The following is a 27,740-nucleotide window of genomic DNA, read 5'->3' as shown; positions in this document are numbered from 1 at the left end:
TTACACCACTGGACTCTTTCCCCAAGTGCACCGTACTTTTAGTCACTTTGTGTGTAAATACATAGAGCCTTGAATATGTTATCATGAATATCTGTATTTTAGATCTAGCTTCGTGAGGAAAAAAATGTACCGTTTTCTCTCTCTCTGCCTGACTTAACTTACTCTAGGTTTACCCATTTCCCTACAAATGACACATTATCCTAATATATGAATAAAATTTCATTGTATGTATATACCACATTTTCTTGATCCACTCATTTGTAGGGCAATGGCCATTTCTATAACTTGGCTACTGTGGTAGTACAGCAATGAACATAAATGTGCAAGTATCTACTTTATCTCGACTTATCTGGATAGATGCCCAAGAGTGGTATTGTTGGATAATAAGGTAGTTTATGTTTATTTTTAATGTAGTTAATGTTTAATAGTTTAGTTGTCTTTTTTTTGGTCAGTCGTGAGGCTTGAACTCTGGGCTTGGGCATTTGCTGTCCCTGAACTCTTCAGCTCAAGGTGAGTGCTCTACCACTTGAAGTATAGCACCACTTCTAGTTTTCTGGTGGTTAATTGGAGGTAAAAGTCTCATGGACTTTCCTGCCCAGTATGGCTTTGAACTATGATCCTCAGATCTCAGTCTCCTGAGTAGCTAGGATAATAGGCATGAGGCGCCAGCATCCATCTTACATTTAGTTTTTTTAAGGAACCTCCAAACTGCTTTCCAGAGTTGTTGCACTAGTTTACAATCCCAACAGTGTATCAGCCCCTCCCCCACCATCCCTGCTAGCTTTTATCAATGTTGGTCAATGATATTGATATGAGATAGAATCTCAATGTTGTTTTGATTTGCATTTCCTTTATGGGCAGGGATGTTGAGCATTTCCTTATATGTTTTCTGGCCATTCTTCTGAGAAATCCTTAGTGTTCTGAAAAGATTATGAGAGGCAAAGGAACAACAGTAGAAGAATCCCACTCATCCACAGTTTCTAGGGTAAGTTCCAGAAGGGACCTCCCAGTCTAGCCTAGTAGACTAGAAGTCCCTCATGATCCCTGACTCCTGGCAGTCACTGTGTAATTGCCCTTCTTCAAGAGTGGGCCTCCAGCCAAAAGAACACAAAGATGGTGGCATCTACATGTTTGTATCTACCTCAGTATACACCTTGTTTGTCCCTCTCCAAAGCTGGTTTTGAGGATGCAATATTCTATCAATCTTACAGCCAGAAGGAAATGGATTCTGCTAACCTCAGAGTGTGAGAGCAGACTATTTAGTTGAGACCCTAATAGGTACCAGGAGGAAACCTTTAATTTGCAGCATTGGAGACCCTAAGAACACCCCGCTAATGTGTATCCACACTTATGACCCACAGAAACTGAAGTAATTGTGTGTTTAAATAAGACAGTTTTATGTTTGTTGTAACTGGCTTTACAGCAATATGAAACAAAGATGTATCTCTGAAGCCTTTCCTTTCTAGACTGCTCTGAAAATGCAACTTAACATTTAGATATGTTCCTCCAGCTATGAGCTGCTGAGATTAGTTATTTAATCAAACTTTTCTCTTTGGGTGAAAATTAACCAGTGTCTACAGAACATTCACATTAGTACAAAAAGAGAAGGCACTAAATGAGACGGGGTTATTTTTATTCTCACAAACGTCTTTCTTCAACCGAACTACAGGCAGGGACACGTGGAAGCACAGACTTCAGCTAGACTGAGCACTTGCTGAGGTGAAAAAAAACAAAGAAAGAATAACTTCACAAGACCCCATTCAACAGAAAAAGCTTGGCATGGTGGTAAACACCTGTTCTCCTAGCTATTTGGGAGGCATAAATAAGAATTTCATGGGTGCAGGCTGGCCCAGGTATAAATGTGAGGCCCTATTTAAAAAATAACTAGAATATAGCTGTGAGGACAAGTGGGGCAGGAAGACCTGCCCCATGCTGATGTCACTGCCCTGCGCTGATGTCACCACATCCCTCCAGCCCCCCCACTGCAGGGGAGGGTGTCAAAGGGGGTTAAGCTGTGGGTGGCTTGTGGAGCAGGCCACCAGATATAGATAGACAGGGGGTTTGGAGGGAAGAGGGGGAGAAACACAAATGCAGGTAGGGAAGTGGCAAGAGGCATTTCCCAGAGCAGAGTGAAGAGGTCCGTGGAAGGCCTAGGAGAGGCAGAGAGGCCTGCAGAGTGGAGAGGTGAGACCGTGGGAAGGAGGAAGGAGGGAAAGGAAAAAAATACAAACTCACCCCTTTCGAGGCTGCAGCTGCTCCTGGTTCTGAGGTAGCCTAGGATAGGGCAGTTGCAGACCAACTAATAAAACTTCCTTGTCACCCTTAATCGTGCCTCTGTGGATTTTCTCACTCCCAGGTCATTACATAGCCTGGTGCTGTTGGGTCACACCTGTAATCCTAGCTACTCAGAAGACTGAGATCTCAGGACTGCAGTTCAAAGCCAGCACAGGCAAGAAAGTCTATGAGACTCTTATCTCCAATTAACCACCGAAAGCCAGAAGTAGAACTGTGGCTCAAGTGGTATAAGCACTAGCCTTGAGCACAAAAACTCAGGGACAGCAGCCAGGTTCTGGGTGCTAGGTGCTACGTTCAAGCCCTATGACCAGCATGGTAAAAGGAGTTAGAGGGGCTGGAGCCATAGCTCAAGTAGTAGAGCATCTGCCTAGCAAATGTAAGCCCTAATTTCAAACCCTGGCAATGTCAAAAAAAAAAAAAAAAAGTCCTCTGAGTTTCTTTTTTTTTTTTTTTTTTGTCGGTCGTGGGGCTTGAACTCTGGGCCTGGGCGCTGTCCCTCAGCTCTTCAGCTCAAGGCGAGCGCTCTACCACTTGAGCTACAGCGCCACTTCTGGTTTTCTGGTGGTTTATTGGAGATAGGAGTCTCATGGTCTCTCCTGCCCGGGCTGGCTTTGAACCGCGATCCTCAGATCCTCCTGAGTAGCTAGGATTACAGGCGTGAGCCACCAGCGCCCAGCTTCCTCTGAGTTTCTATATCCTCCAGGCCTTATACATACTGGGTATACAGTAATTGTTTAATTAAAATGGTAATTGCCAAAAAAACCAACCAACCAAAATGAACTGCATTTAGGATTATTAATGCATGAGACTATGCTTCATTCCACACCCACATTTCACCTGACACTTCTGCCTCTATGCACTGCTCATTTCTGGACACTGGTGACTACCACCTGCAATCATAGCTACTTAGGAGACAGATCCAAGGACTGTGGTTTGAAACCAGCCCAAGCAGGAAAGTCCATGAGACTCTTATCACCAATAAAATACCAACAAACAAAAACAAAAACCAGAAGTAGAGCTGTGGCTCTATGGGACACAGCCCAGACCCTGAGTTCAAGACTCAGGACTAGGGCTGGGAAGGTGGCTCAGTGGTAGAGTGCTTGCCTTGCATCTCTGAGGCCCTGGGTTTGATTCCTCAGCACCACATAAGCAAAAAGAGAAAAGCCAGAAGTGGCGCTGTGGCTCAAGAGGTACAGCACTAGCCTTGAGCTGAAGAGCTGAGGGACAGCGCCCAGGCCGAGCCCAGGCTGAGTTCAGGCCCCACGACCAGACGCAAAAAAAAAAAAAAAAAAAAAAAAGACCCAGGACCAGCACAAAAAAAAGAAAACAAAATCAACACGTAGGTAAAGCCAGTTGGGCTGGTTGGTCAGTGCTGGTGCTTCCAGTGCTGAACTGCAGAAAAGATAAGGGGAAAGAAAGGGCCCCAACCATCCAGGGATATTGCATCTTCAGTGAGCTGCCATAAATTCTTCTCACATTCCTACTCCCCCATCCCCAGATATCTGAAATACAAGAAAACAGAAGTTCTCCCTTAAAGACTAATTATTTATTTGTTTATTTATTTATGCATGCCAGTACTCAGGGCTTGGGCACTGTTCCTTAGCTTGTTTGCCAAGGTTAGTACTGTACCACTTGAATCACACATCCACTTCCAGCTTTTTGCCGGTTAATTGGAAGTTAAGTGTCTCACCAACTTTCCTGCCTATATTTGCTTTGAACTATGATCCTCAGATCTCAGCCTTTTGTAGCTATGATTAGCATGAGCTACCAGCTTCTGCGTTTTCTTCTTTTAAATATTATCTCAACTACTGACAGAGGCTGCTTTAAAATTTAAGGAGCATTTATTTTGAAATGCCGAAAGGAGGGATAATCTATTGAATAATTCTGTCAGTGCTTCTATACTCTTAATGCATGATTTAAAAATGTACAGGGGCTGGGAAGGTGGCTCAGTGGTAGAGCGCTTACCTTGCATGCTTGAAGCCCTGGGTTCGATTCCTCAGCACCACATAAGCAAAAAGAAAAAAGCCAGAAATGGCGCTGTGGCTCAAGTAGTAGAGCACTAGCCTTGAGCTGAAGAGCTGAGGGACAGTGCCCAGGCCCAGAGTTCAGGCCCCACGACTGGACCCAAAAAAAAAAAATGTACAGAGAATTGGGTGGCCACTAGTGGCTCATGCCTTTGCTGCTCAGGAGGCTGAGATCTGAAGGTGCAGGTCTGAAGCCAGCCTGGGTATGACAGTTCATGAGACTTTCCTGTATAATTAACTAAAAAAGGCCAGAAATGGAGCTGTGCCTCAATTGGTAGAGCACTAGTCTTGAGCAAAAAAGTTCAGGGTCAGTATCCAGGCCATAAGTTTAAGCCACAGCATCAGCACCAAAAATAAATAAATTAATTAAATAAATTACATAGAATTGAATATGCTTTATCCAGGCACTGTATAATAACAAAGTTCAGGCCCAGTTTCATCTAAAGTAACAAAATAGACATTATTTCTGATACAAGTTTAGGAATAATATGAATCCATATGTACCCACATATTAACAGCCAGAGGCATGGAGCAGCAGTCTAGGCCATTCTAGTATCACATTCTATGTGTCTTTACTTTTCCTGCATCTCTATGCTCTCTCTGGAAGACTAGGCTCATGGAGGCAGGGAGCATGTTTGCTCAGTTTTGGATTTGCTCCAACACAGAGCAGTATTCAATAGAGACCGCTATGGTCTAGATATAGTTTGTCCACACATGTCCATGTGTTGAAAGATTGGTCTTTGATATAAAGGTATTGAGAAGTAGTAGGATCTTTAAGAGGTGGGCCTAAGCCAGGCGCCAGTGGCTCATGCCTGTAATCCTAGCTACTCAGGAGGCTAAGACTTGAGGATAGCAGTTCAAAGCCAGTCCGGGCAGGAAAAGTCCATGAAACTCTCCAATAAACCACCAGAAAACCAGAAGTGGCGCTATAGCTCAAGTGGTAGCACGCTAGCCTTGAGCTGAAGAGCTGAGGGACAGCACTCAGGCCCAGAGTTCAAGCCCCATGACCGACCAAAAAAAAAAAGGCGGGCCTAATGGAAGGTGACTAAAGGTCTTCTGTTAGGCTCGTGACATCATGGGACACCATATACAGAAAGGATTCATATCCACTTTGTGAGGGCAGGTTACTGTTAAGTGAATTAATTATTATTATTTAGCTTGTTTTGGCTAGCTCCCTCACCTCCTCTATTCCACCACCTCACCACTCTTCCATATGCAAGAAGCCATCAGCCATGTTATAACACTGCAGGAGGCCCTCACTAGAAGTTTCCTGAACTTGGATTTTTCAGTGAACCCAACTGTTAGCTAAAATGAACTTCTTTTCCTTATAAAGAAGCCAGTCTCAGGTATTTTGTTATAACAAGAAATGGACTAAGACAAAGCCAAAAAAGTTGTAGTGTTTGGTTAAATGGGGAAACAATTAATATAAAAAGTTAGCAATCGTTAATGTCAGTGGATCTAAATTTAGATATTCAAACAAAGTGATTCTTGCCTATTTTGGAGTAAAACAGGGGAAAAGGGGAGAGACCATTAGACTAAGTAATAGTTAAAACCTGGAAGTCTATAAAATAGTAAAAAGAATCATGGCAGCTTTAGCCAGTGAAAATGACTAGGGTTTAAAACACTTTAATGAGAATACTTTGTCACTGACTTTGGACAAAAGAGAATTACACGTTTAATCTGAAGCTGTTGTGGCATCAGGATTTTGCTCCTTGCTCAACAGGCTTTAGATGCCACTGCACTACTAACTCTCCTGTGCTCTTGAGGCACGTGCTGGACATATTCTCTTCTGTTGGAAGTCCTTGTGGCAGCTTCAGGGGCTTGATTCTGTGATGTAAGGAAAATGGGTTTAGAATTACATGGAATAACATATTTAAAAACTGCTGAGAAGATAAAACAACAAACCTTATCAAGTGCTTGACAATTTTTAGTTTTGCATTCACTGAAGGAATGTTCTTGTGGACTTGAGGGGTATGTGCCTATGAACAGAAGGAACAATGATATGTGTTAATTTAAAAAGCACAAGGTTCTGTTTTAGGAAAACATGGAACTCAATGCTCATTTTGTCTAAACCAGACTTACAAATAAGTATGTTAAGTAATCACTTACATTCAAGAAAACAATGAATATATACCAGAAAGTTAAAAAAATAAAATTAAAGCATAACATTTAAAGGAAATTTAACACTAATGACTAAAATAGTTATGTACCTTTTGTAATCCAAGCATCTTTATAATATCTTTTTCCCAATATGGACGTTTTTGTGTACTTTTTATTCTGGTAACAATGTGTAATTTATGTGGGTGCTGTGGATCCCCACCATACTTTTTATGGTCTTCAAGTGAAGCCTGAAACACCTAGAAAGACAATTACAAATAGAAAATTTCTTTTGTACCTCCTTACACACACAGATACAGACACAGACACACAGACAGACAGACACACACACACACATCTACATTTCATTCTTCATTCAGAATCCTTACATAATCTTCAACCTCAAACACTTCAACCAGTATAGACTGATTCCTCAGAGTCTAAGAGTTCCATATGCTAGGAAAATATCACCTAGTTAAGGATCTTATTTTCATAAACTGAATCATAAAGCAAACAACCACATTTACTAAAGAATTCAAATGCAAGGACTACAGACTTAGAATATTACATCTGAAAATCTGAAATTTGAAATGTTCTAAAGCCCACTAAATTCAGAGAAATGCAGATTTTAGGCTTTCAATTTAGTATACTAAACTCATATAGTCTATGCAAATCTTCCAAAATCTGGAATTAAGGGTTAAGATATCGAATCTTATTCTGTAAATCTTATAATTTTGTTTGGTTTTGGTTTTTTTTTGTCATGGGGCTTGAACTCTGGGCCTGGGTGCTGTCCCTCAGTTCTTCAGCTCAAGGCTAATGCTCTACCACTTGAGCCACAGCACCACTTCCAGTTTTCTACTGTTATATTGGAGTTTTATAAAAGGCTCACAGACTTTTTTTTACCATGGCTGGCTTTGAACTGCGATCCTCAGATCTCAGCCACCTGAGTAGCTAGGATTATAGGCGTGAGCCATCAGCACCCAGCTTAATAATATTTAAAAAAAACCAAAAAACAAAAACTACAAAACTGAAAGACTCCCTTCCTAAAAACCGATTTCCCTCTCAGGTTTCACAAACCTAAACATACTTTTTACTATACAACCCATCAATGGGCTCTAGGTATTTGCCCCAAGAGTAGGAAAGTTAGTCCACACAAAGACCTTCACACAAGTATTCATACAGCTTTATTATTACCAAAAATAGAAGCAATCAAGAAACCCTTTAAGAGTTAAATGCATAAATAAGCTAGGTGAACAATACACTGGAATATTATGCTGCAATAAGAAGTAAGACATAAAAAGCCACGGAAAAACCATCCTTTACAGACATACTATGTGATTTCAATGATGTGATACTCTATAAGGGCAAAAGGATAGCTGGACACTGGGGGCTCACATCTGTAATCCTAGCAATTCAGGAGGCTGAGAAATGAGGATGATGGTTCAAAGCCAGCCTGGGTAAGAAAGCATGTGAGTGTTATCCCCAATTAACCACCAAAAAGCCAGAAGTAAGCTATGGCTCAAGTTAGAGCACCAGCTTTGAGCAAAACAAACAAAAAACCTAAAAAGCCAAGGGGCAGTGCCATGGACCCGAATTTAAGCTCTCTAGTACCAGCACGAAAAAAATTAAAAGAAAATAAAACTATAGCCAGAGTGAAAATACTAGTGGTTGCCATACTGTAAACTATGATGTTTAGCTGATAATGTGTCAGAGTTATTTTGTCAGTTTTAATGATAGTACCATACCAATACAAGTGATGTTAAATACCAAAGGAAACTCTTTAGGATGGGGGAAGAAAGTACATAGGAATTCTACATCATTTCTGGTTAATTTTTCTTTAAACTTAAATGGCTTTATAAAAAAGAAAAAGGCCTGTAATTAAAATGCAAACTAAAAAAAATAATAAGACAAAATGAAAACCAAAATCAATGGAGGGCTTAGTCTATGTTTTCTGAAAGAATGATAAAGGGAAAAGCTGAAAGATTCTAAGTAGCAAATATTGACATGGAAAGGGAAAGTGAAAAACTGAGTGAGCAGGAGAGGCCACTGTTTTCTCAGGATAATGGTGAGACAAAAATGCAGGGAGCTACTTAGCTACTAGCTACTTGGGCTTAGATCTCAGAATTGCAGTTCGAAGCTAACCAGGGCAGGAAAGTCTGTGAGACTCTTATTGTCAAACATACTCAGAAAAAGCCGGAAGTAGCACTGTGGCAAGTGGTACAGCACTATCCTTGAGCCAAAGAAGCTCAGGTACAGCGCCTAGGCCCAGAGTTCACTCAGGACCAGAAGAAAAAAAAAATGCATGGAATCCAAAGGATTAAAAAAAAACACAAACCTGGGGCTGGGAAGGTGGCTCAGTGGTAGAGCACTTGCCTTGCATGCCTGACACCCTGGGTTTGATTCCTCTGTACCACATAAGCAGAAAAAAGCTGGAAGTGGAGCTGTGGCTCAAGTGGTAGAGAGCTAGCCTTGAGCTGAAGAGCTGAGGGATACTGAGCAGGCCCAGAGTTCAGGCCTCACGACAAAAAAAAAAAAAAAAAAGCCATGAACAGCAAAGAAACTAAGAAATAATAGAAACCTGTTTGTGTGGAAGGCCAGCAAGGGCAGGTTTACAGCAAGGTAAGGTTTACACTGGTTGAGTAATTGACTGCCCATGCTGGGGCTTGAACTCAGGGTCTTGTGTTCTGCCTTGGCACTCTATCATTTGAGCCACACCTCTACTTCCATTTTTTACTGGTTAACTAGGATTAGATTCTTTCGGACTTATCTGTTTGGATTGTTGGGCTTGTTGTTGATCTTCAAATCACAGTCTCTTGAGTATTTAGGATTATAAGTGTGAGCAACTGATGCCTGGTCACACTTTTTATTTGCAGTCATCATTTTCATTAATCTAGTATGTTTTATTCTGCCCTATAATCTATATCCACATACTATTTCACATTAAGAGTTCGATAATACAAAACAGGTATCCCTTAAGATTTTATTTAAAAAAAAGTATCATTGAAAAACAGAAATAGAAACCACATTTCCTACTTTATCTGGAATTCTTGATCTGGTAAATTTATGACGAATCCAATCTGTACCAATGAGGGACTCCACACCTTTTGTCACAGTCTAAAATAAGATATAAAACATTTGTACTTTTAGAACATCTTTTGTCACAAATATGATATAAAACATGTTTGTGTGTTTTTAAGAAATCTATATTGTGTGGTAATCTATACTTACCAACCTTTAGGTAACACAAGTGTGTTCTGATCTAACCTACAATCTATAGATTTACCTCAGCTTATTAGGTAAATGAACATATCCCATCTAACCCACTGAGGTATTATAAAGGGCCAGACAGTAAATACTTTCAGGTTTGGAGCTACCCAGTGTCTGTTCTCAAGAATTGACTCTGCTCACATAGAGAAAAAACAGTCAAAGTCAATCTGCAAACAAATGGGCCTATGTGTCACTAAAACCTTATTTATAAAATCAAGTGGCATTGTATTTGTACTGAAGATCATGATTTACCAATTTTTGCTTTGACAGCTTTGACAAAATAAACCCAAATAGACACAAAATAATATTGTTTTCTTTCTAGTCCTAACAATGCCACCACAATGTAATTCTTCCTCATTTCATGCCTTCTCTATATTCCTACAATCCTATTATTCTCACTCACTACCAACCTCATAATAGAGCAAGACACTTTGTGCATGGGGAATAATCATTCCCTTCCAACCTTCCCAGCATTGCTGAGAGGGCATAAACAGAAAAACAAATCGTTTAAATAGGGATACAGGTGGACCCATTGCAACAATGAGATGTACAAGTTGTTATGTCGAAAAATGAACTTTACAACTTTGGCTGGGGGCGGGGAGGGGGGGGGGGTGAGGAAGATGGGAAGGGAAGGGAAGGGGAAACAAAGGAGGAGGCAACAATGCTTGATAAGAAATGTACTCATGGGCTGGGAAGTTGGCTCAGTGGTAGAGCGCTTGCCTTGCATGCCTGAGGCCCTGGGTTCGATTCCTTAGCACCACATAACCAAAAATAAAAAAGCCGGAAGTGGCGCTGTGGCTCAAGTGGTAGAGTGCTAGCCTTGAGCTGAAGAACTGAGGGACAGCACCCAGGCAGAGTTCAGGCCCCACGACCGGACCTCCCCCTCCTCCCAAAAAAGAAAGAAATGTACTCATTATCTTGCCCATGTAATTGTAACTCCTCTATACGGTATTTTCACAATTAAAAAAAAAAGAAAAGAAGCAGGACTGGGATGAGACAGAGGACACATGAGTTTCTAATCCTGGTTCTGTTGCCTTATAGCTTTGAAATATAACTCTTAGAGGCTCAGTTTCTATGGCACTGAAGAGAAAACAATATTGATTCTTCCATAGGATTAATCTGAAGTGAAGATAATGTATTGAAGTAGCTGACATTATTATAATCCATAGCCAGTAACAGGTCTACATCAAGGCCCAGTATGTAGCTGTTGTATCCAGCCTGGTCCTTAGGGGGACATCAGTCTATATAGGTACATTTGGTAAAAGGTCAATAAGAAGGAAATACATGAAAATAATAGCATGTCTCTCTTCTCTGGGAGCTTCTATTCTGTCTTACTAAATTTTACTGCTTTTCTATGAAAATTTCATTAATTCAAGGGTATCCCCTATAACTTTAGGGGAAGATGAAGACTGACCAAAGGGAAGCCATGGTAGCCACTTTAAATTATTTTTTTTGGCATGTTCTCTACAAAAAGATGTTTTGTGATGGAAAATCTTTAAGAAGAAAGTAGACCAAACAAAAAGGACTGGGGTTACAGTTAGGTAGTGCAGCATCTGACTAGCATGAGCAAGACCCTTGGTTTGATCCCTAGGACAATAAAACAACAAAACCTAACAAAATTAACCCTCAATATTAAAAAAGACTAACATTTTAAAAGATTATACATATGTGTGTGTGTCTGTGTGTGTATGTGTGTGAAAGTTTTATAATTACAACGTTCCACCATCAACAACAACAACAACAACAAAAACAACCAAAAACCCTAAGGAATAGGGGAGGAAAAGATTCTTAAATAGACACTTACCTGCAGTCGGCCTGGGGGTGTCTGGACTACTGAACGCAAAATCCCTGCCATAAAGGTAGTCCTGTTCTCTGTAGAGGCTGTGAGAAGTAGAAAACAGACTCACCAGTCAAATATATCTTAAAAGTGGACAGATTCCCCATGCTTTTTTTAATGTTAAAAACACAGGTAATAATTGTATTTCAACCACATCCTATTTCCCATATAACTAGGAAGTGGGAGTTTTCTACTGCTTTAAATATCTTCAACAATGAGGGCAGATAGAGAATGCTGTAAGGGTACCACAGAAAATCCAATCTGAAAAAGATCCCAACTCATATAATTGACCACCCTTTTAACTTTATGTACAAGAAAAATAAATCCTATAAAATTCTCATTTATCCAAGCATATCAGGTTATGAAGAAGTTTGTGCAGCTAGGTATTGGTGGCACATGACTGTAATCTATCACTCAAGAAGCAGATTATATGCTCTAGAACCCAATTCTATATAGTTTAATCTAGTGCATTTTCCCTAAGTCATAACACCTTTCTATTCAAAGGAGAGCTTACTCTTTTGCTTATTTCTAAATCAATTCTTAACATATTTGTATTGCTTCTATAGTTTAAATGATTTTATTTAGATACACCAAAACAGCTGCAGTCCACATGCTGATGTGTTCTGAGAACAGAACAATAAGATTCACAAATTGTATTTTATCCTGGATAGGATACTTAATTTGTGTGTTTCAATTTTTTTCTGTAGAAAAGATCAGAGCACCTAGTTTGGAAATGAGCCGCTTTACAAAGCACCTGATACAGTAACCCTTGATAAATAATACTTTATTATTAGATTATGAAGTTAGTATCCACCAGATTCTAGCTCACTCAAGCTCTACGAGTTTTTTGTGATGTAGACAAAGCAGGGAGTTGTAAGAACTAACCAAGATTTTCCTAAAAGACCTAGACCTCAAAAAAAACAAAAAACAAAACTCAACCACATTCAGCAATGGAACCAATCTAATACTAAATTATTTTTTACCATACTTCCTCCAAAGTTCAGCCTTATATACTAATTCAACTCATTTAGCTTCGTACTTCCATAAATTTTCCTCCTATTCTTAAAACTTCAATGAAATCCTCTGCACTATGCTTCTTACTTCTAATCCCCTAATAACTTTTTTCTGTAACAGCAGTTAAGACACCTCATTGAATCAGGTTACTCTGATCCAAACTTTCCAAAGAGTCAGGTTTCTCACAGCTGAAGTAGGTAACACGTAAGAAAGAAAGGCTAGAACAATCCTTGTACACTTCATTAGAGGTAGAACTCTTGTTTACTTTTCCAGAGCTACTAATGGATATGGAAATAATTATACATATGTAGGCATATATGAAATAGTTCTTTTAGCTGAGAAGACTTAAATCAATAGCATCTAGTAATAACAAACACAGCATCCAAATTTTGGTTTTATTTTGTGCTGGTCCTGGGACTTGAACTCAGGGCTAGGGCACTGTCCTTTTTTGCTCAAGGCTAGTGCTCCACCACTTGAGCCAAAACTCCACTTCTGACTCTTTGGTGTTCAATTGGAGACAAGAGTCTCCCAAACTTTCCTGCCTAAGATGGCTTTGAGCCACAATCTTCAGATCTCAGTCTCTGGAGTAGCTAGAATTACAAGTGTAAGCCAATGGAATCTGGCAGCTACTGGCACCTGGCCAAATTTTGGTCTTTAACAGCATTCTCTAATAAGAGGAACCAGGATTTCAAGAAATGACTGGTAATGTCTGGTGCATCTTGTAGTACCAGAACTACAAAGCAAAATGCCAGGAATATGTTAAAGAGAGACTGAAGCCAAATGGAAAAATTCCCAACAGCAAACAATTAAAACATTAAAAACAAAAAGGTAATGAAGTATTTAGCTTATAGTCAAAACTACAAATAACCACTAAGGCCATACTGATATGACTAAGTATATTTTAAAAAGCAAACTTATGGTCTTGGGCTTTCTAGGTAGGAGCCATACCACTTGAGTCAGGCTGTCAGTCCTTTTTACTTTGGTTATATTTGAGAAGAATTTTACTTTTTACCCATGCAAAAATAGATCAATCCTTTGATTAATGCTTCCTGCTCGAGTCTGAAGCATACACCATGTCCAGCATTATCTGTTGGGATGGGGGTCTTTTTTGGGGGGGTGACGGGGAGTCTGGACTTGAACTGTGATCCTTCCAATCTTAGCCTCCTGAGTTAACTACTATTTCAGGCATGAGGCCACAGCATCCAACTAAGTGAGTAGATAAATTCATGAGGGAATAGAAACATCCTGTACAGAAGAATTCTACATAATTTGTGTGGATTCTCTACTTTCAAGGAAGTATAGCAAAGCTCTTTTAATATGAGTTATGGGTAGTAACTTGCTCTCAAATAGTAAAGTACAGAAGAGAATGCTAACAAACATTACCTCAGTCAGGCCATTAGGATTAATTAACATAAACTGATAAAAGTCAAGTGGGTAACATGTATATTTAATAGGGTACATACTGAAAGTGTACCCCTCCCACCATCCTGGGGCTTGAATTCTGGGTCTGGGTGCTGTCTCTGAACTTCTTTTTTTTTCTTTGGTCGGTCGTGGGCTTGAACTCTGGGCCTGGGCGCTGTCCCTCAGCTCTTCAGCTCAAGGCAAGCGCTCTACCACTTGAGCTACAGCGCCACTTCCGGTTTTCTGGTGGTTTATTGGAGATAGGAGTCTCACGGTCTCTCCTGCCCGGGCTGGCTTTGAACCGCGATCCTCAGATCTCAGCCTCCTGAGTAGCTAGGATTACAGGCGTGAGCCACCAGCGCCCGTCTCTGAACTTCTTTAGCTCAAGGTGAGGGTTCAACCACTTGAGTCACAGTGCCAATCCAACTTTTTTTTTTTTTTTTTGGGTCCGGTTGTGGGGCCTGAACTCTGGGCCTAGGCGCTGTCCGTCAGGTCTTCAGCTCAAGGCTAGCGCTCTGCCACTTGAGCCACAGCGCCACTTCCGGCTTTTTTCTTTTTTCTTATGTGGTGCTGAGGAATCGAACCCAGGGCCTCATGCATGCAAGGCAAGCGCTCTACCACTGAGTCACCTTCCCAGCCCCACAATCCAACTTTTTTGAGTAGTTTATTGGAGATAAGAGTCTCACAAACTTTCCTGCCTAGGCTGGCATTGACCTGTGATCCTCAGATCTTAATTAAGATTTCAGGTGTGAGCCATTAGTGCCCAGATCTTCCTCCCATTTTTAAGAGAAAACCACATTGTTCAGGACAACATTGTGAAAAACACTTGAATTATCAAATGTAATGGGGTATCCTGGGCAGGAGCCTAGTAAACAAAAGGCATTGGGAAAAGCTATGGAAATATGAATTTAAGAAGTATGAACATTAGTTAATAAGGCATTATTGGTTCACATGTTGTAACAAATGTATCATACTAATATATGATGTTAATTAAAAGGGAAATTGGGTGTGGCATTTGTAGGAATTATCTTCACAATTTTACTGGGAATCTAAAGGTAGCTCAAATAAAGTTCATTTAGCTGGGCACCGGTGGCTCAGGCCTGTAATCCTAGCTATTCAGGAGGCTGAGATCTGAGGATCGCAGTTTAAAGCCAGCCCAGGCAGGAAAGTCCCCCAGACTCTCATCTCCAATAAAACCACCAGAAAACCGGAAGTGGTGCTGTAGTTCAAGTGATACAGCGCTCACCTTGAGCTGAAGAACTCAGGGAGAGCACCCAGGCCCTGAGTTCAAGCCTCATGATGGACAAAAAAAAGTTTATTTAAAACTCTGAACTACATAATTTGAGGATAGGAATGGGAGGGAGAAGAAGGGAGACCAATGGAAGAGGTGACAATGAACAAGAAGCACTGTCCTCATAATCTGACTTACGGAATTGTAACCTCTTTGTACAAGTACATTGTCATCATCACAACATGAAACTTTCAGTGCCTTTCCATTTAATTACAATGAGAACCAATGCCCTATGTCTCCACATCTCATTCCCCTGCACATCACTGTCAACTTCCCCAGCCACCTGTCCCATCCCCTCGGCCTTTATTACTCTGTCTTTATTACTAAAAAAGCTTGACCTCAAACTAGTACAGCAGAGTACTCATTTGGCTAGAATGATACTGACCTAGCTAATCTTTTTCTTTCACTTGTTGGCTCAAATTTCATCTCAGTGAAGTCTATCTTGATCACACTGCTTAAAAATCTCGCCAATATAACTCCATTCCTAGTCCCTGTTATTCACCTTGTTTTCTTTTCTCATAGTACTTATTATGTTCTAACTTAATTATTTGTTGGGTTTGTTTAGTACGTCTGTCTCCACTCAAAGCACAATAATTCTATAGAACAAGGCTTTAAAATTTTTGATTTGTTATATTCACAGATGTATCCCAATCATCTAAGTATTTGCTCCATAGTAGGCACTCAACTTATTGAGCTGAATGAAATTACAGACATCAGAAGGTATAAATAAAAAACTACTGTTTGTTTTTGTTTTTTGTTTTTTTTGGGTCCGGTCGTGGGGCTTAAACTCTGGGCCTGGGGCGCTGTCCCTCAGCTCTTCAGCTCAAGGCTAGCGCTCTACCACTTGAGCCACAGTGCCACTTCCCGACTTTTTTTCTTTTTGCTTATGTGGTGCTGAGGAGTCGAACCCGGGGCCTCAGGCATGCAAGGCAAGCGCTCTACCACTGAGCCACCTTTCCAGCCCTTGTTTTTTTTCTGTGCTGGGAACTGAATCCAGAGTCTCATTCATGCTAGGTAAATGTTCTGCCACCAAGCTGCACCCCCAGATCCAAATGTTGTAGGGTTATGTATATGTATGCTGGCCCTGCTTCTAGAACTCAAGGCCTGGCACTGTCCCTGAGCTTTTTTTGCTCCAGGCCAGCACTCTACCATTTGAATCACAGCTCCACTTCCAGCTTTTTTTTTAAATGGTTAATTGGAGGTAAAAGAGTCTCACACACTTTCCTATCTGTGCTGGCTTTGAACTGAGCTCCTTAGATTTGTCTCCTGAGTAGCTAGGATTACAAGCATAAGCTATCAACACACAGTTCAAAGGATGTGTTTTAATAAAATAGAAGTTTCTCTTATTAGGTACTGTCCTCTACTATGCAATAACTTTTCTCCACTTGGTCTTAGCCAAAAGATGGAGAACTAATAGAACTCTTGTGCAACTGCAAAATCAGGAAAACACTATGCATCACATAAGAAATGTGGATCCATTTCAATATTTTTAATTATTATTATTATTTGTGGTGATTCTGGGTTTGAACTCAGGACTCCAGGATGCTTTAGAAGCTGAGCCATGCCCCTAAGTTCATTATTGCTTCAGTTATTGTTTGAAAAGCAATGTTTTTTGCTCAGTCTCAGGCTTTCATCTTCCTACCTATGGCCTATACAGTAGTGGTGCACCACTTTGCTAATTTTTTGCCAGGGCTGGTCTCCCACGTTGATCCTTCCAATCTCTACCTCGGAGTAGTTGGGATTACAGATGTGCAATATTGTCCATGGCTCCATGTCTATTTTTTGAATGAATAAAACTGTGCATGCATAGATAGTCAAAAACATAGGAACATACTCCTGTTTTGGCAGACTACAAGGATATTCTTTCTTGAATTGCTCCTATAGTGTCTAATAATTTAGAACGCCTATTCATGTAAATAGTTCTTAAAAAAATAATTTCTTAAGCCCGGTGCCGGTGGCTCATGCTTGTATTCCTAGCTACTCAGGAGGCTGAGATCTGAGGGTTACAGTTCCAAGCCAGCCCGAGCAGGAAAGGCCTTGAGACTCTTATCTCCCCCAATTAACCACTAATAAACCGGAAGTGGCGGTGTGGGTAAAGTGATAGAGCGCTCGCCTAGAGCTGAAGAGCGCAGGGACAGCGCTCCGGCCCCACGACCGTCACAATAATAATAATAATAATAAAGTTCTACTGATCTCCAACGCGGTTCCAGATTATGCATAAAGCAGATACACAGAAAATGGTGAATGCTAAACGTGAGTTCCCATTCCCAAGCTGTCTCCCCTGGGGACTCAGGGTTCAACCACCCCAGAGGAGGCGCTGCCGCTGGCGGGCTTTTCGGAAACCTGGGATGAGATCCGTACGTGCTCCCATTAGGTCCCCGTGATCCGCCAACTCAAATGGATAGGGAAAACTGCTCGGCGTCGGCAGTCTTCCCAGATACTCACTCTTGGTGAAGACTGCAGCATTTACAGCGTGCAGCGGGCCAAAGGTCCAGCCTCGATTTCCCACCGAGGGGAAGCTGAGCAGAGGTCAGACCACGACGTGCTACCCTCGAGTCAGTCCGTGTGGCAGCAGCGCGCGCGCGCGGCCCTCGGTTCCGAGCGCGAGCACCTCAGTTCCGGCCCAGTCCCCCCCATTCACAGAGGACTGAGGGGAGGGTGCGCAGGCGCGCCACGCGGCCCCGCCCCCCGGAAGCGCTCTAGGCGGCCCCAAGTTTACTTCGGGTAGGGGTGGAGGCGAATTCTCGATTTGTGGAAAGGATGGCGAAGTCCGGGCCGGGGCAGGATCCAGACATGACAGCAGCAGCCACAGTGCTCAAGCGGGCAACGGAACTGGACTCGGAGTCCAAGTTCCAGCAGGCGCTGGTGTGCTACCAGGAGGGGCTCGACCTGCTCTTGCGGGTTATGAAAGGTGAGCGGGGAGTACTGGAGGAAGGGGAGGACCGGAGGGAGGATCTGCTTTCCTAGGCGGCTGAGGGGAAATGAAACTTAAGAACTGTTCTTCCAAACTCCGGAGCGGAAGACGAAGTTACACTCCTGGGTAGCAGATTCATTGATTACTCCAGGAAAGGAAGGGATACCACTCTAGATTTTAAGAGCTTTAAAAGACATAGCCCAGCGGCCGGGCGCCGGAAGCTCACGCCTGATATATATGTATCAGTAATGAGATACATTGACATCGTGTATCCCTAAAACATCATGTCACTTCTGTGATTTTAGTGCTTCAAAGGCATAGCCACATGAGAAAACATCAGATCAGCCAAAGTTAGAAACATTTTATGACACATAAATAATCTTCCATCAGCAAGGTTATAAAAGATTAAAAACTGAGGAACTACAGTAGATAGAGATTAAAGATAAGTAACAAGTAAATGCACAGTGGGATCCTGGACCAGAGAAACCTTCCTGTGAAATTCAATGTTTTTAAAAATTAGAGATTAGGCCAGGTGCTGGCAGCTCACACCTTCAGGAGGCTGAGACCTGAGGATCAGGAAAGTCCAATAAATTACTCAGAAAAAGTAGGAAGTGGCACTGTGGCTCAAGTGGTAGTGCACTAGCCTTGAGAACAAAGAGGCTCAGGGACAGAGCCCAGGCCCAGGAGAGAGAGAGAGAGAGAGAGAGAGAGAGAGAGAGAGAGAGAGAGAGAGAGAGAGAGAGAGAGAGAGAGAGAGAGAGAGAGAGAGGATTAAATATGAAATTACAGAAAATATAATGTAAAAAGAAAAAAAGGAGAGAGAACCAGAAGTAATATTGTGGATGCATAGTAAAATTTGATAGATAATGAATATTGAGGAATAAGTTCTAGTTGCTTATGGCTGACACATGTAGTCCAGCTACTAAAGTGACTGAGGTCTGAGGATTGCAGTTCGAAACTAGCCAAGGCAGGAAATTTCATGAGCCTCATCTCCACTTAACCACCCAAAACCTGGAAGTGAAGCTGTAGCTGTGGTAGAGTGCTAGCCTTGAGCAAAAAAGTTCAGGGACAGTGCCCAGACACCGAGTTCAAGCCCCAGGACGAATACATCTGCTGGCTGGAATTGAGCATTAATTACAATGGGAGCATCTGCAAGAGAAGCTGGTTTTATGGAAGACTGCTACTCTTTGCTGTCTTCTAAATATATAAAATTCGAATTAGGGTAAATAGTGCTCAGACTTAAGGTTGACCTATAGTAAGCCACCTTTCTCATTTCTCACACTGCCAGATTTGATATCCCACAGTTGACAAGGTATCAGAACCTCATTCCTAAACCCAGCTATCCAGTCACAGTGACCTTTATATTTGTAGTTTTTAGGACTGAAGCAGAGCATTCTGAAGGATAGGACATTTGTAGAAAACTTGAAAAAATGGAAATAATGCCTGAATTAAACTGAAAAAAATGTTAACTTGAATTTTTTTAATTTATAGGTATTAAAGATAATAATAAGAAATGTAATCTCAAAGCAAAGTTTTCTCACTACATGGATAGAGCAGAAAATATAAAGAAATATTTGGACCAAGAAAAAGAAGGTAAAAGGGCTGTTTTATAAAATGTATCCAGGCCTGGGGATATAGTTCAAAGGCTGAGTAGTTGGCCTAGAATGTTTTACCAGGGATGGAGAACCTTTTCGTTGCCAAGGGCCGTTTAGATATAACATCATTCATGGACCATACAAAATTACCAACTTAAAAATTAATCTGCTAGATTTAGTCCAATATTTAATTACTTCAACCCAAATGAGACAAGTAGAACTGCTTATTTTTGATGAGGTATATGGTGTTAATGTGTATTGATGTTTATCCCTGGGTTCACTCCCAGTACCACAAAAGAAAAGGAGGGGGGGATGGTGGGGTAGAAAGAAAATGTGTTCATATGGTATCATTCATTATTGCTGGCTTCTGTCTAGTTCTATATGGAGTAGACCATTTGAACCTGGGGGCTTTCCAATTTACTATACATTTCTTCTCCTCTAGTCCCTTTATTTTTTAAGTGGATATAGGGTAGAGTCAAAACCCCTTCGAACATTTGATAAATGCTATGCATTATGTAGAACTTTGGCATTTTTAAAGAATTTGCAGATCCCATGAAGCTTATGTGTGAACCCCAGATAAGAACTGCTAGAAGAATACTGAATGTGGATCCTGTCTTTGATTTTTAATTCCTTAATAAAAGGAACAAGGTCATTACAGTAGCTAAAGAAACTCCTGAGACTTCTATCAGATTTTGTTGTGAATCAGAGCCTATTCCTAACCATTAGAGGTGAGGTAGGTATTTTTCCCTATGTATTAGTATTTCCCTACTCAAAAAGCATGCAGTTTCATAGATATCTGTATGTGGGCATTGCCATCCTCACACTCCTGCTTTCTACAACCAAAGATACTGTTGCTAGCCTTGGGTGTTTTTCCCCTAGTCACTGATGTGCACAATGAAACAAACCCCTTTGAACAATTAATGTATGCTTATAGATTAATAAGAAAATAAATTTGGCTGGCTTGGCTTTAAGAGTTGATGTATAGTTGGTAACATCTCTATGGAAATGCTCTGAACAGAACATGTGTGTTTCCCTTTTTCAGTGGTCATGGGGATTGAACTGAGGGCTTCATGTGTGCTAGCTAAATGCTCCATTACTGAGCTACATTATCAGCTGAGCTTTTGTTTTAAATTACTCAGAAAGCTTTCTTTTTTTTCTTGTTTTGGGGGGGGTCCGGTCATGTGCCTAAACTCTGGGCCTGGGCGCTATCCCTCAGGCTCTTCAGCTCAAGGCTAGTGCGCTACCACTTGAGACATAGCACCACTTCCAGCTTTTTTTTTTCTTCTGCTTATGTGGTGCTGAGGAATCGAACCCAGGGCCTCAGGCATGCAAGGCAAGCGCTCTACCACTGAGCCACCTTCCCAGCCCAGAAAGCTTTCTATTGTTTTTCCCTGTCAGTCATAGGTCTTGAACTCCAGGCCTGGGTGTTGTCCCTGAGCTCTTGCTCAAGGCTAGCATTCTACTACTTTGAGCCACAGCACCATTGCCAATTTTCTGGTGGTTAATTGGACTTTTCTGCCTGGGATGGTTTTGAATATCAGTCCTCATATCTCAGCCTCTTGAGTGGCTAGGATTATAAGTGTGAACCACCGGCACCCAGCCATTTTAAAATATGTAGCTTTCTGATAGTGCTTGTGCTTTCATCACTTGCATAATTGTTTTCACCTTGTTAAGAAAAACACTTGCTTTTGGCAGATATTTAGCACACAAGGAACTAACTGGGCCTGCTGGCATGTTTTTTTGTTTCAGACAACCTTATAAAACAGAAGGGCTGGAGACCTGGCTCACCTAGCAGTGCCAGATGAGTAAACAAAGCTGAGAAAGCTGCACACAGTTGTTTCTAAAAGCTTTATTTTAGTTGGACACCATTGACTTATACCTGTAATCATCAAGAGGTTAAAACCTGGAGGATTGTAGTTCAAAGACAGTGTAGGCTTTCAAGATTCCATTTCTAACCAGCAAAGTGCTATATTGGAGGTGTGGCTCAAGTGCCCTGAGCAAGCAAGCCAACCAAGGACAAGGCCCTGAGTTCAAGCCCTGGTACAGTACATATACAGACACACACAGACACAGACACATACAAATTGTTTAGTTTTCATAGCATAAGCCTTTCAAAGACTTGACTAAGCACAAACCACATGCAGATTCTTGATGTTTTTCCAGCTTTCTTGGTGAAAAAGTAAACAGTAGCCTAGTTTTATTAGAAGCTGAATTGTAGGAGTGCCCATTATGGTACAGCAAACCGTGGACCATTCTAGGTGCCTCTAAATATTATCTGGTAAAGCAGAAACAGTCCACTAGAGGTCATATTTTTTTAAAAACCAAAAAGGGGTTTGAAAATTTATTCAGTTATTCATTTTGAATTTACAAAACTAGTAGAACTATCCTGTTGATCATGTGACAATCCCCTTGTTAGCTTGGGAGAAATAGTAATGCAAATTTCTGCAGAGTGCTCTATAACAAACTTAGCATGTTACAAGCCCCGAGTTTAGTCCCTAACACGAAAACCAAAGAACTAAAACAAAAAAAAACCTGAAATAAATTAAGTATTAATAAGAAAGACTTCCTAACTGTTAGGTTGTGTTTTTATTTAATAGTTTATCTGTTAAACTGCAGGTATAAAAAGACAAGTATAAAGAGAAGGACCAGATTCCCTGATTATATCTGTGGTTTTTTTCCATGGTAAAAGGAACTTACCAGATACTTTTTGCACACACAGTCTTCTCTTGAATAAACTACCTGGTCTTGCTGTACATTGCTACTCAGGAGGCTGAGATCTGAGGATCACGGTTCAGAGCCAGTCAGGGCAGGAAAGTCCATGAGACTCGTATCTCCAATTAACCACCAGAAAAACCAGAAGTAAGTTGTGGCTCAAAGTGGCAGAGTGCTAGCCTTGAGCAAAAAAGCCCAGGGACAGAATCCAAGTCCTGAAGTTAAGCCTCACTATGGACAAAAAACAAACAAAACAAAACAACAACAACAAAAACAACTGCCTGGTCTGAAGGGTCCAGGTCACGATCTGTTCCAGAAAATCTTGCCTATCCCTCTTACTCTGCCAAGGCAAAGACCACCCATGGAGTACTTTTGGCCTTCTTAACTTCTATATGTGTAGCATTTTGCAATACTGCATAACACATTTAGAGCAGGCACTCAATACATAATGAGTGAATAAGCTAAAAATTAATTTGTAACTGTTCCTGATTAATCACTGTATATGAAATATAAAATGTGTAAAAAGAAAGTGGACACTATTACTACTGAAAACTGTTTTGTAGATGGGAAATATCACAAGCAAATTAAAATAGAAGAGAATGCAACAGGTTTCAGTTATGAGTCACTTTTAAAAGAATACCTTAATGAGACAGTTACAGAAGTGTGGATAGAAGATCCTTATATTAGACAAACTCATCAGGTAAGTGAGATGTACTAAAACGTAATGAAATTGAATTTTAAATGTATAGTCGGCTGTCCATATCTGCAGATTCTTTATCCATAGACTCAACTGGGTATCAAAAGTATTTTTTTTTAATTTAATTTTATTTGTGAACATACTGTACAGAGGAGTTACAGTTACATGGGCAGGATAATGCGTACATTTCTTACCATGCATTGCAGCCTCCTCCTTTGTTTACCCTTCACATCCCTTCCCAGCCTCCCTCCTCCCCCCCTAATCCCAATCCTTCTCCTTCCCCCCCTTCCCCCCTCCCCCCCCCCCCCCCGAAATATACTTTTTTTTTTTTTTTTTTGGGTCCAGTCGTGGGGCCTGAACTCTGGGCCTGGGCACTGTCCCTCAGCTCTTCAGTTCAAGGCTAGTGCTCTACCACTTGAGCCACAGCACCACTTCCAGTTTTTTTCTTTTTGCTTATGTGGTGCTGAGGAATCGAACCCAGGGCCTCAGGCGTGCAAGACAAGCGCTGTACCACTGAGCCACCTTCCCAGCCCCTCAAAAGTATTTTTAAGTTAAACCTATACGAACATTTACAGATCTTTCTTGTCAGTATTCCCTATACAACACAGCATAATAGCTAGCTATTTGTACAGCATTTACATCATTTTAGATATTATAAGTAATCCAGAGGTGATTTGAGGAGAATGTATTCAAGGTCTATGCTGAATAATGTTATATCATCTTTGGATAAGCATCTGTGGTGGGAGGTTGGATCCAATGCCCCATGGACACAGAGGATGACCCTGCCAGTTAGTAATAACTCATCCTAATGTCTTTCAGCTCTATAACTTCCTTCGATTTTGTGAGATGCTTATTAAGAGTTGCAAAGTAAAAACTATTCACCTTCTTACCTCTCTGGATGTAGTAAGTATCTAAAAGAATTGATCTTTTTTGTAATTTACTGACTTTATTCAGTTAAAAGATGTAGTAGTCCAATCAAGGAAAACCTGAATGAGGTACTTCAGCTAGATTTATTTCTTTGAGGAAAAACTTATCAGCTATAATAAGTGTAGTACATCTTGAGAAAGATGTTGACCTTGTATTTGGTCATTTTGTTAGGCTCAATTTGTTTAAGTAGTTAGTTTAGTCTCCTGGATACTGTTGGTCATTTTATCTCTTTACCCTTTATATCTGTGATTACTAACATGATAGTAGGTATCTCTGTCTTGATTTGGACAAAAATAAGTAATCCTTCTAAATAATAGTTTCCATGATTAATTTGAGAAGTAGGCAGCCCCACTAGGATTAGTAAACATCATTGCTAAAATGCATTTAAGACACTGAAGCTAGAAAGTAACTTTTAATTTTAATCCATTTGTGATACCTGTTCGTTAAATTTATTTTGCTTTAATTTTTTTAACAAGGTTTCACTTTTTGCCTGGGCCTGCTTGTACTGCAACCCCACTATTCATTGCTACTTGCCATATCTGGGATGACAGGTGCATGCCACTATGTCCAGCCTTTGCTACTAAGATGGTCTCACAAACCTTTATTTTATTTTTTGGTCATGGGGCTTGAACTCCGGGCTTGGACACTGTCCCTGAGCTCTTCAGCTCAAGGCGAGCACTCTATCGCTTGAGCCACAGTGCTACTTCCGGTTTTCAAGTGGTTTATTGGAGATAAGAGTCTCACGGACTTTCCTGCCCAGGCTGGCTTTGAACCGTGATCCTCAGATCTCAGCCTCCTGAGTAGCTAGGATTACAGGTGTGAGCCACTGGCACCTGCCCAGTCTCACAAACTTTTTACTCCCCTTTGGCTGGCTTTAAACTGTAATCCTCCCAATCTCAGCCTCTCCATCACTAGGTGTGGGCTGCTGTGCCCAGCTAATAATGTGAAATATTAATAAATGAGGCTGGGAATGTGGCTTAGTAGTAGAGTGCTTTCTTAGCATGCATGAAGCCCTGGGTTCAATTCCTTAGTACCACATAAACGGAAAAAGCCACAAGTGGCACTGTGGCTCAAGTGATAAAGTGCTAGACTTGAGCAAAAAAGCTCAGGGACAGTACCCAGGCCCTGAGTTCAAGCCTCAAGACTGGCAAAAATAAATAAAATAAATGAAGCAGTAAATTATGTTTTTGCCATTGACAGGGAAATAGGACAGAGCAGCTAAGTGCCCTGGATGAAATAAAACTGTCACTCAGAAGTCATGGAGTGCTGTTGGAAGTAGAATATTCTTCTTCAATACATGACCGAGAAATTAGGTTAGTATACAATAATATGTTAACTTTTATGCAGTTGAAACATACTTTAAACTGCTCTCTTCATGTTACTTATATATAAATATTATATTTAAAGATTAAAAATTCAATTAAAGGCCAATATTAGCAACTTATAAAGCAGAAACTTACTTTGCCCTGTGTGTTTATTATTTCCTAGTGGAATTGAATTTATATGTTGTGTCATGTAGGAAGAGGAGCACTTTTATCTATATTATACACAGTTGTGATACTGAAATAATTCCTTCTAATGAAATTAATACTGTGTGGTTTTATTTCCTGTTGGTTAAGAAATTATTTGGGTAGGCATGATAGTAATGTGTTAATAAAACAGTATGTACAGTTAATAATACTTTCCCTCTAGCACAATGGTTTTAATATGATTATAGCAATGGAATCGTCATGTTAAGTGAAAACTTAAGCCAGATCTAAATATTCAAAACAGATGGAAATGTAGCTGCTGTTGTTAAAGCAAAAGTCAGGGTCCAAAACTCCTCCTGCTTATACTTCCTCTCTCTGGGCAAGAGAACCCTTAGAACACTACCAGTCTCCCTGAATATACTTTGTCAACTACTTGTAAGCAGGAAATTTATATCAACAAGCTGAAGTTCATATGTAAGTTTTAATTGTTAGACACAACTCATCAAAGTCAGCTGATAGTTTCTAAGACCTTTTTGTTTCATTGTAGACAAGCAGCCCACTATTAACTACAGGTTTGACTCAAGTCTTCTTGCTACTAGCAGAAGTGGGTTCCTTTCTTTCCTAATTCTTTTTTTTTTTTTTTTTGGGGGGGGGGGTCGGTCGTGGGGCTTAAACTCTGGGCCTAGGTGCTGTCCTTCAGCTCTTCAGATTAAAACTAGCACTCCACCACTTGAGCCATAGTGCCACTTCCAATGGGTTCCTTTCTTAAAGGGAAATTTTTCTGATGCTTAATAATTGTCTGATTTAAACTTCCTGTATACTAATGTCAATAGGTTCAACAATGGATGGCAGATTAAAATTGGAAGGGGACTTGATTACTTTAAGAAACCACAGGTAAGATAATTTTATGGGTAAGTGTGTAACACGTAAGACTGTATTTGTTTTGATGTTTTGTTTTTAAATGAACTCCTGGGCTTAAATAATCATTTACCTCAGTTTCCCAAGTCTCTGGAACTACAGACACAGCCCCAAACCCCAGCTTAGTCATGCCATTTTTATTATTATTAAGTAGTTGAACAAAGGGGTTACAATTCCATGTCAGGTCATGAGTATAATGCTTCTTGGCCAATGTCACCCCTTCCTTCTTAGTCATGTCATTTTTAACAGTACTCTTATTTTCTTCCTAGGGCTGTTTTTCCCTTGGATATTGTGATTTTGATTTAAGGCCATGTCGTGAAACAACAGTGGACATTTTTCATAACAAGCACACAAAAAAATTATGATGGGTAGTAGCTTAATTCATATTGCACATTTCTACCTTTTATGATGCCATAACTACATAGCACACACTGGGTAACGAATAGAGATTTATTTAGCCCTTATTTCTGGGGGCTGAGAAGCCTTAATAGCATGCTGCTGGCATCTTTGAGGACCTTCCTGCCTCTTAACGTGGGTAGACATCATGTGACAACACAATATGCGTGTCTCAGAGAGTTTGGATCTGTAAAAGCCTGTGAGGCAGAGCCAGTCATCTCTCTGGTGTCCACTTCTCAACACTACTGCAATGAGGACCACATTTCCAACATATGAACTTTTGGGGACAAATACAAATTACAGCAAGGAAATATTGGATTCTTCTTTTTACTTTAAACATTTTTATAATGTGTGAATTTTTAAATAAACTTGTATTTCTACTAGGTTTTGGATTCATTGTTCAGTTGTGGAACACTGGTCACATCTACTTATTCTGTAGATTTACAATGTTTCTTTTCAAGTCATATAGCTAATTTAAACTTTTTTGTTTTTGCCAATTTTGATTTGGCTATTGGAGTATAAGTCAGTAAGTAATGAGCATCTATTACGAAGATGAATTGAATGTTAACCTTGTCTTGTAGTCTACGGTCCTGTAAGGAAAGTAATCTACCTTATGTCCTACCATATTGGATGTATATATATGTGTGTGTGTGTGTGTGTGTGTGTGTATATATATATATATATATATATATGAAGCATAATTCAATGTTTGAGATATTGCATTGCATACCTATGTTTATGACAGCTGTGTATACAAAAGCCAAACAGTGGAAATAGCTGAAATGCCCAACAACAGATGAATGAAATATCCCACATATATACCATAAAATACTAAACAGCTACAAAAAAATACATGAAATCATGTCATTTTTATAAGAAAATGAAT

The 27,740-nt window shown here is 40.5% G+C and overlaps 2 protein-coding genes across 6 annotated transcripts; one reads left to right on the top strand and one right to left on the bottom strand.

Moving 5' to 3' along the window:
• The first annotated feature begins 541 nt into the window (after positions 1 to 541).
• On the top strand, positions 542 to 27,237 carry Mitd1 (microtubule interacting and trafficking domain containing 1). Of its 5 annotated transcripts, XM_042695384.1 has the most exons (9): positions 542 to 556; positions 1,921 to 1,924; positions 17,986 to 18,137; positions 19,632 to 19,733; positions 23,011 to 23,147; positions 23,964 to 24,047; positions 25,272 to 25,384; positions 26,374 to 26,434; positions 26,728 to 27,237. In XM_042695384.1, the coding sequence occupies exons 3-9, from the start codon at positions 17,987 to 17,989 to the stop codon at positions 26,821 to 26,823; spliced, it is 744 nt and encodes a 247-aa protein (XP_042551318.1). In that variant the 5' UTR covers positions 542 to 556; positions 1,921 to 1,924; position 17,986; the 3' UTR covers positions 26,824 to 27,237. The 5 variants fall into 5 exon arrangements, with proteins under 5 accessions (XP_042551318.1, XP_042551319.1, XP_042551317.1 ...); XM_042695385.1 differs by lacking the exons at positions 542 to 556; positions 1,921 to 1,924 and having other exon boundaries at positions 17,925 to 18,137; positions 26,950 to 27,237; XM_042695383.1 differs by lacking the exons at positions 542 to 556; positions 1,921 to 1,924 and having other exon boundaries at positions 17,925 to 18,137.
• Mrpl30 (mitochondrial ribosomal protein L30) lies at positions 5,930 to 17,795 on the bottom strand. The gene is made up of 6 exons (XM_042695388.1): positions 17,672 to 17,795; positions 11,488 to 11,564; positions 9,450 to 9,530; positions 6,530 to 6,676; positions 6,225 to 6,298; positions 5,930 to 6,146 (listed from the first exon to the last, which is right to left on the bottom strand). The coding sequence occupies exons 2-6, from the start codon at positions 11,536 to 11,538 to the stop codon at positions 6,017 to 6,019; spliced, it is 483 nt and encodes a 160-aa protein (XP_042551322.1). The 5' UTR covers positions 11,539 to 11,564; positions 17,672 to 17,795; the 3' UTR covers positions 5,930 to 6,016.
• Positions 27,238 to 27,740: the final 503 nt, after the last annotated feature.

The sequence above is a fragment of the Dipodomys spectabilis genome, unplaced genomic scaffold (genome assembly GCF_019054845.1).
Source record: "Dipodomys spectabilis isolate Male_0828 unplaced genomic scaffold, ASM1905484v1 ptg000187l, whole genome shotgun sequence".
Lineage (NCBI taxonomy): Eukaryota > Metazoa > Chordata > Mammalia > Rodentia > Heteromyidae > Dipodomys > Dipodomys spectabilis.
The sequence above is the reverse complement of the archived record's forward strand: the minus strand, read 5'-3'. Positions and strand labels throughout refer to the sequence as shown.

What these genes read in the sequence shown, in the direction of transcription:
- Mrpl30 (XM_042695388.1), bottom strand. Translation starts at nt 11,538, where the DNA reads ATGGCAGGGATTTTGCGTTCAGTAGTCCAGACACCCCCAGGCCGACTG. An exon ending in AGATGCTTGGATTACAAAAG is followed by an intron (nt 6,299 to 6,529) that starts GTACATAACTAT and finishes TTCTGTTCATAG; the next exon opens with GCACATACCCCTCAAGTCCA. An exon ending in ATTGTCAAGCACTTGATAAG is followed by an intron (nt 6,147 to 6,224) that starts GTTTGTTGTTTT and finishes CTTACATCACAG; the next exon opens with AATCAAGCCCCTGAAGCTGC.
- Mitd1 (XM_042695384.1), top strand. Translation starts at nt 17,987, where the DNA reads ATGGCGAAGTCCGGGCCGGGGCAGGATCCAGACATGACAGCAGCAGCC. An exon ending in ATATTAGACAAACTCATCAG is followed by an intron (nt 23,148 to 23,963) that starts GTAAGTGAGATG and finishes AATGTCTTTCAG; the next exon opens with CTCTATAACTTCCTTCGATT. An exon ending in ATTACTTTAAGAAACCACAG is followed by an intron (nt 26,435 to 26,727) that starts GTAAGATAATTT and finishes TTTTCTTCCTAG; the next exon opens with GGCTGTTTTTCCCTTGGATA.